Source organism: Caloenas nicobarica, chromosome 22 (assembly GCF_036013445.1).
Source record: "Caloenas nicobarica isolate bCalNic1 chromosome 22, bCalNic1.hap1, whole genome shotgun sequence".
NCBI classification, from domain to species: domain Eukaryota; kingdom Metazoa; phylum Chordata; class Aves; order Columbiformes; family Columbidae; genus Caloenas; species Caloenas nicobarica.
The window spans coordinates 2,348,171-2,356,093 of NC_088266.1; the positions used below are offsets into that span (position 1 = coordinate 2,348,171).

Below are 7,923 nucleotides of genomic sequence, written 5' to 3' on the forward strand. Positions count from 1 at the left end.
CTCCAGAATGGGTCACAAAAACACCAGCGAGCCTGGCAAAGGGCTCACCTGCCGGTGTTAAACTAATAATAAGTGTGGTGTTGTGAGAGAGTGATCCGTGGAGGGTTAAAGGTGCATCCTCTTCCTCCGGGAGCACTCCTGCTTGCCCATAGCTTGTCCTCAGTGACCTTTCCTTCCATTTGGCTGTGGCTTTTTATTCCCTTCTCCGTCACAGCCCTTTAATGTCTTTAACTTCTCCAGCTAAATGAGAACCGGCTGTGGCGGCAGACGGGATCAATAGCAGCTTCCCCCCACCCCTCCTTTTTTTGTTTTTCGGGAGTTTGATCTGTGACCCCTTGACCTTCCCCTCGCTTCTGGATGTGAGGCTGGACACACGTGCTATTGATAAAAATCTTAAACAAATTCCGATACCATGTATTTCCAATAAAGATTCCCTTGGGCAAGACGTTAGTCACACCCATGTGTGTAAAAAATAAAATAAGGCGGACGAGCTAAGTTTTCTGAGACAGAGAGACCAGCAAAGGAGGAGGAAAGAGAAAGAAGGGTTTGTATTGGTTTGCTGCAGGAATTTTTACTTGGGCCTCTCCTTAAGCTGATGAAAACTTGCTCACATGGCCCTATTTATGATGCTTTATTTGCCCCAACTTTCCTGATGTCTGTCACGTTTTCTGCTGGACACGTATTAAATTTACAAGTCCAGTTTAGAGCCTGCTGGGCTCGGTTCGAAACAGGAATGTTTTCCCGTTACTAGTCATGACAGTCCAGGCTGCTTCTTATAATGAGCCCCATTTATAAGAATCTCTGCGTGAGGAAACAGTTTTCATTGGTAATTAGTCCTGTTAGAGCAATCACTTACATGAAGTTGACCTTGATATAACAACATTTTCCCTTGTCTTTCTCAGTGCATGTTGTATTTACCAGGTACTTCTAATTCCTCCTGCTTTTTAATTCTTCACTGTTTCTTTTCAAATGCTGTTTAAATGCGGTGTGAGGTGACCTTCACAAGATCATTATTTAGTGATGTTCAGTTCAAATAATATTTTTCCTCTTTCTGTGATGCGGCAAAAAAGTATCAAAACTCTTTCTAGTGAACACTGTGACATAATAAAAACGGGGGGTTGCTCTGGTGGGGACAGGCTCTGTATAACAGGGGATGTAACCACGGCTTGTACATAAGATCTCTGTAGCTTTGATAGGCTTTGGAGAATCTCCCTCTGCCCACTTCTCTGTTTTAGAAACACAAATCCAGACATATTTTCTCTCTCACATAAACAAATAAACACCCAGAGTACTTTGGGTAAGTTTCTGGTTTTATTTTGACTTCCACTGTATTAAATCAACAAACCATGTCTTTGACTCCTGGCATGGGATACCCTGGTGCCCTGATGCTTTTGAACTCTTCCCACTGGCACAAAAAGCAATATTGGGAGTTTAGCGTGGGTTTTTTTAGAAGGATGGGACGGCCACCATTTTTCCATTTTGCTGGGTGCTGCCCAGGGCAGGATGACCAGTCACCCCCATCCTTTCCCAAACACCCACCTGAATTCACACAGGTGACAACAGGAACAGAGGCACAACCACACAGGAGTCAATCCCCTCGTTACCTACAGCCTCTCAAAGACATTTAATGTGGTTCCATGAAGTATCAGGGGACTGAGTTGCTAAAGTCTGGACAAGAGTCTGGAGTCTTGCCCTATATACACCCCCATTGAAGCTAGAGGCACTGTAACACAAGGTGACAGAGCCTGGCGCTCGAGTCGAGCTACCGCAGGATTGTCCCCAAGGAGTGGCACACATGTGCCATGTCCACTTGCCTAAAATCGGCTCCTTCCAGGCAGAAGCCCCGTTGCCCCGCAGACCTCGCCCCGGCCCCGCGGAGCTCACCCCGTGCCCAGCCTGTTCCTTTCCAGCGCCTGTGCTGGCCCAGCCGGCGAGGAGCAGAGATGCCAGATTAATGTGGTCCTTGCGGTTCCCAAAGGCCGGAGCTGTGTTAATGATGCCGGTGATGGAACGCAGAAGCGTGAAAGGAATTCTAATAGATATGACAAGTCTAATAAGAATTTGTGTCTGGAAGGGACCTCCTCTGGGGCAGACGTCTGACAAGACGTTGATGGCTGAAATTTGTTTACTCATTGGCACCGATTGTAGATCTCCTGCCAGCTCCTTATTAATCTAATTTGAGACATTAAAGCTAGTGAAAGGGAGAGACTTTGACTGAAGCTCAGCTAATGAGCAATGTCACCATCCCGCCCCGCTCCTCTTCGCCCTCAGACCACGGGGCAGCCAGGCGAGCTGGGATACAGGTTCACGCGTCGCCTCAGGAGTTGTGGCTGCGGTTCTCACCCAGATGGAGATCAGTTTCCCCGAGGAAGGGTGGATGCAGGCAGGCAGCAGAGCTCGCACACGAGTCAGCACGCAGCGGATGAGTCAGATTCGAGCCCTGTCCAGACTTGGTGAGTGTCCGCTGAAATCTCTGGGATCGTTTCCACCAGCGTCGCTGAGTGCAGGAGTTGACTTTGCCACCGTGAGATGATGATACGGGGAGGTGAAGCTGGAAGGCTTATCCCGCTGCCTTTATGCTCAGGCTTGTCTTCAGGCAGCTCTCTCGGAAACACCATTTTCCATGGCAGAAGTAGGATTTTAGCTCTTTGCGGGAGGTTCATGGAGAGGTTGGAGGGACTGCAGCAGCACAGGGAGCACGCCGCAGATGTGCTCAACCCCAGCAGCAATGTTTTCTCAGGTGTTTCTGGCAGCACCATCATCGGTTTGAACCGTTTCCTAGGAGCACAGCGGGGCTCTAGTGTCTGTGACAACCACCGCGTTACTCTTTATAAGAGTCAGTCCATTGGGCCTGTTGGTTACACACCTTGTGATGCCGAATGCCTCATTTCCACTGAATGCTAACCCTCATGTTGTGCTGTTTTCTCACCCTCCTGTTTCTTTTCTCCCTCCCCTTCAGCCGCTGTTGATTACTTGGCCAAGAACGTGAGTCTGTCTACACAGCGTAGGATGAAGCTGGGAGAACATTCAGCCGTTCTGGGCCTCCTACCAGTAGAGACGGGCCAAGCTTACTGAAGAGTCCACCTGTGCCAACAACCAACTCCAGCAACTTGGTACCACTGGAGAAAACACCACCAGCCTTCCAGGGATCCACCCGCACCCGGACCCTACTCCTTCCCAGCTCCCTTCCACCTCGCACCAACTTGAAGGAGATGGGAAAGATGGGGAGGGCTCTCCAAGTATCCAGCTGCTCCCAGAGCACTCATCTCAGAGCCAAGCTTGGCTTCTGGGACCTGACTTCTCCTCTGGCCAGAGACAATGGGTTGGGTACATTTATTAACCCCAAATTCATGCCCTCCCTCTAACCTACCTGGCCATGGCATTTTGCCCACACTTAAGGACTTTCCATTGATCTAGGTAGTTGGCATAGTGAAAGCCAAATTGATCTTTTTTCCTCTGTAAAAAAAAAGAAATGTTTCGTTTTGTTTCTTTTTCTTTCCATTGCTGTAAATTTGGTGAATGTTGTATAGGAAGGAATAACCAAGCTGATCATTAATGGTGATATAATTCGGGACCACAGAAGACCTATGGACCAAATATAAGAACTTGTTTAAAAAAAATAACCACAAGTACAAACAAAACCAGAAAAACATATGTTAAAGTGACAGCAAGTTTCCCCACCCCGCTCTACCCTTCCGTTCTCACTGATGGCTTCCCAAAGCAGGGCCAAACAGGCCAGATCGCTGCTAAGCAGGGGCAGGATTTAAGTCTGTCCAGCCTGGGACCTTTGGAAACTGTAAATGTAAATTTGCTGCATGAGGACTGGAGATGATGGGCACAGGCACGAGCAACATTTACTTTTCCTCATAGGGACCAATTTAGACCTGATTATCACTGAGAAGACAGGAGATGCGATAGTGAGCGCTGGCCTTGCACGCAAAGAAGAAAGGGATCGGGTACACCCCGTCGCGTCGGAGCTTTTGCCCGTCCATTCGAGAAGGGCAAGGACTGTCAGCAGCTCTTCTTTCCTTCCGCTGGAGAGAAGCGAAGCTGAGAGAGGGAGGAGTCCGAGGTGTTGGTTAGCGCCTGCGTGGAGGGGTTGGGATTCAAAGCCAGGTTCTTCTGCAAGGAAAGGGCCACCTGAAAGAAAACGGTGCTTGTTCTGAAGGTGCTTTCCCACAGCTGCCTCTCGCCGAGGGATGGATGTGGCTGTGGAGTCAGAGGGGAAGTGACCTGAAGAGTCCTTCTAAGAGCAGCTAGGGAGGAAAGGTGCTCTCAGCCACAATATTACACCTATTTATACTGTAGGAAAAATTTTACCTTACCCACAGCATTCCTTATCCTCGAGCTTCCAGGAGAAATGCCCCTGTCCATCCTCCCAGCTCTTCCCTCACCCCTCTCATTTTGTGTACAATTCAATCTCTCAGTCCCTTCCCTTTGCTTTCCATTTTGAGGGTGGATCCCCTCTATCTCTCCCTAAGCCAGATCTTGTTCTCTGGATTTATCACCCCACTTTCCTGTAGCAACCAGCGCTCTCGGTTTTGTACCGGCTCGCAATTCTGCTCATCGCACTGTTGCGATAAAAGCAGCCAACACTAAGAGGTTATTGCTAAGTCATGACCCACATGGGTTTTTCAATAGTTTCCCTTTTGCATGTGGTGATGATTCTTGATGATTCTTAAGCAGATGTCTAATATTACAGACTTTTTTTTCGCCTCGCCTTCCAGGACACACTTCAAGAATGTACTGAAATTCGACCTGGAGAGGACAAGGAACGCTGTCCCTGAATAACCACCCCGATGCACAGAATCTGTGCCAGCCAGTGGCTGGTGTGTAAAGTCTGATGGCAACAGGCAGTTCTTAAAGTTATCTACAGACTGTTAGGGTTTATAATACACTTATTTTATATACCTGCTTTAGGAGAACGAATGTCTGCTTTTGTCCACTGTTGATAACGGAGGACAGCGTGGTCGGATGAGTTCTGGTCTCATGTGTGCTCCTAGGTAGTTAAGGAGACACTTGTCTTGTGCTCTCTTCTGTTGCTGCTTCCGTTCTTCTCAAATAATTTCATCTTGGTTTTGCAGATGAAATAACATTTTTCTGGGGAGCTATCCCCTGCTTTGCCCCAGTATCATATCATGAGCCACCCAGCTGCTTTCTCCTGAGCCGTGTGGACAAGTACCTGTTCCAAAGCAGAGCTGTGCTCCTTGCATTGCTCAGCTTCCCATCAGAGCCACATATGGCTTCCATCAGCTTTGCTTTGTGGCTGTGCCGGAGCCTGCTCGACGTTCCTAAAAGCAAATTAATACACCAGCTTGGCTCCTCTGCCTCTCACACACTCATACAGGTTTCTGTGCATCCAGAGGCTGTATTGCTGTCATTTATGTTCCCGAGATCCCAGCTCAGCCTCTGCTTGTCCAGTTGTACCACACATGAAGCTTCCCTCTGGTTGCGCAAGACTTTCCTTGGATCACGAAGCTTTTGAAGCACTTGATGCTTCCATTTTTCGCCTCCTTTCTCAGGGCACCTGCAGCTGGATGAGCAGGTGGGGCCAAAGGTACCGATATCCTTGAGGTGACTGAAAAGCCAAGATCCCTTGGACTGGTCGCGTTTTCTGAAGCGCTCTCGCTGCTTAGCGCCAGTTTGAGATCTCAGAAAGCAGCAGAAGATGCTTGTTTATGTTGTTTACGCTTTAGAGCTTATCTAAGGAAGGAATCTCTTCCGAATTCCAGTCCGGGCTTAAACATCATTCCCAACAACAGTAACCTTCAGCCACACCTGGACTGGGGGATTAACAACTGAAGCATCTGTTTGAATTTTCTTCTGTACCTCAATATCATCCTGAGCCAACTGCTAAAACAACAGAGCACATGGTTTTCTTACTTACCACACTTAATAGTATTTAAGAGGCCAAATACCAATGATCACCCAGTCTGAGCACCTTCAAATCTATATCCTCCTTGCCCTTGGGGTTTGTAGATGGTGATTATTGCCCCAGACTGTTGCAATCCCTTCTTTATACTGAAATTTCTGACCAAATGCATTCCTAGCTGCCCGCTAAACTAGAAGGGAAGTTTCAGTTTGTCATGAAAATCGCTTGCCTGCTGTTGCCGCTCGCAAAGACCGGTCAGCTCTTTTCTCCCTGCCGTTATCTGCCCTCCCGTGCGTGCTTACACATCTCCCGAGCATCCTTCAAAAATGGTCCTCGCAGACCCCAAAACCACAAACTATTCAAAATAGGGAGCACTGTAGAAACCTATTTGCCAATTACCTTCACCAGAAAGTCCGTGAACAGCCGGGCACTGCTGTAAATAGAGTTGTTAGAGGAATACGAAAAACGCCCCGTGCTAGCGCAAATAGCTGTTCTCTGACCTTTCCCCCGTGGTCGCACTTTGTACATTAGTTGGAAATTTGGTCATGTGCTGTATGTTTATAGAAAGTTGACATTTTTTTATACTAAAACCACAGTGAGTGCCGTGCTAGTTAAAAAAAGAAAAAAAAAAAAAAGGGGGTGGGGGGAATGAACTGTAGAAATTTGCCTATCGTGTGTTTTCAAAATACATTCCAGAATCTTTGGGGTGGGATGGGTTTGATTTGGGGAATTTTTTTTTTTTTTTTGGTTTCTTTGTTTTCTTTTATGGTACGTTCATGTATGAAAGTCAAACTATTCTTTGCTTCGTTTCGTTTTATGGATTGCCAACCTCAGTTCTGCTGAAAAGAGACAAACTCAGGGGATGGGGTGGGACGAGGAGGGGGGGACAGAACAGAGGGAGGTGCCTGGAAGGTGAGACAAACCCAAGCGTGGAAGAGCAGCGATCGGCAGCGGGACCCTGAGGAACGTGTGGCCGCGGTCGCTCCAAGTGGAGCCTGAGCAGATATTTAACTTCTGGTGACTCTGAGGCTTAGAATCCAAAAAAATCGTTCTGCACCTCACCCAAGGGAAGGGAGACGTTCTCTCAGGTCGACATTTCTTCCATGCCTCCAGACGAGACCTGACATCCTCGGGGGAAAGGAAAATAAAACGCCGAGTGGGGTTTTTTGGCCTCCCCGCGCCCCTGCCTTCACCTCTCAGCGCCGTCCCGAGACCACAGCAAAATGGACATTTCCTCACTGTGTCCAGTAACTCAGCAGATTGGGCTCCTGCCGCTCAGAGACTTTTGTGTATTTAATGCTTCTAACCCGTCATCCCTAACACCTCCATATACCCGGGGAATATCTACATAGCACTATAGGACATTCCTTATCCCTAGTAACTGCGGATATGTCGCTTCTGTGTTTGCCTCATAGCCATTTTGCTCCATGTGTGTGCCTGCCGGGAGGATGTGTGCGTGCGTGCCTGCCTGCGTGCGTGTGTATATATATAATCGCACCATAATTTATTCAGCTATATGGAGTAGTTCTAGTAGAAAGAGAAACTGGTATTTGCTTTAACTACCTGCTGCCTGTAGGTGTCTCTCTGTAACTCAGGCATAACTGTTATACATTAAAAAAAAAAAGGATTAAAAGTGGCTTTGGGTGGCTTGTTTGCTTAACCTTGTGCCAAGCGCAAGGGAGGAAGCTGGTAAATCAAAAATATTCGCGCGCGCGTACAAACGACACACAGTTTTTGCTAAAAAAAGGCAAAATCGTGCGCTTCGTTGGCTAACGCAAATGCGGGAAAGCTACCTAAATAAAGAAAATGTTTCATTCCGCTGTGACTTTTCGCAAGGGAAGAACAATCACTCGGCCTGTTCTGAATACAGGCGTTTCTTTCTGCGTTGGAAGGCAGGTTGGGACCGCGCCGCCGCCTTCGCTCCCAGCTCTGCGGGCACCTGGAGTTCGTTAGAGCCCAAAGCGCAGCGTCAACAGGCGGAAAAACATTCTGAAACTACGGAGAGATACATGGCTCGGGGCTTCGGCAATCGGTAATAAAGCGTTTTGCCT

The 7,923-nt window shown here is 48.0% G+C and overlaps 1 protein-coding gene across 5 annotated transcripts in view; it reads left to right on the forward strand.

The window, feature by feature from the left end:
* The window catches only part of PAX7 (paired box 7), a 99,329-nt gene extending 92,817 nt beyond the window's left edge, over window positions 1-6,512 (forward strand). For 3 of the 5 annotated variants that reach the window (XM_065650012.1, XM_065650008.1, XM_065650010.1), the window contains one exon: window positions 2,960-6,512. In XM_065650012.1, the coding sequence (XP_065506084.1) occupies window positions 2,960-3,075 (116 nt within the window). In that variant the 3' untranslated portion in view covers window positions 3,076-6,512. The remainder of the gene's footprint in view (window positions 1-2,959) is intronic. The other 2 variants (XM_065650007.1, XM_065650009.1) reach the window with 1 other exon arrangement.
* The last annotated feature ends 1,411 nt before the right edge of the window (window positions 6,513-7,923 follow it).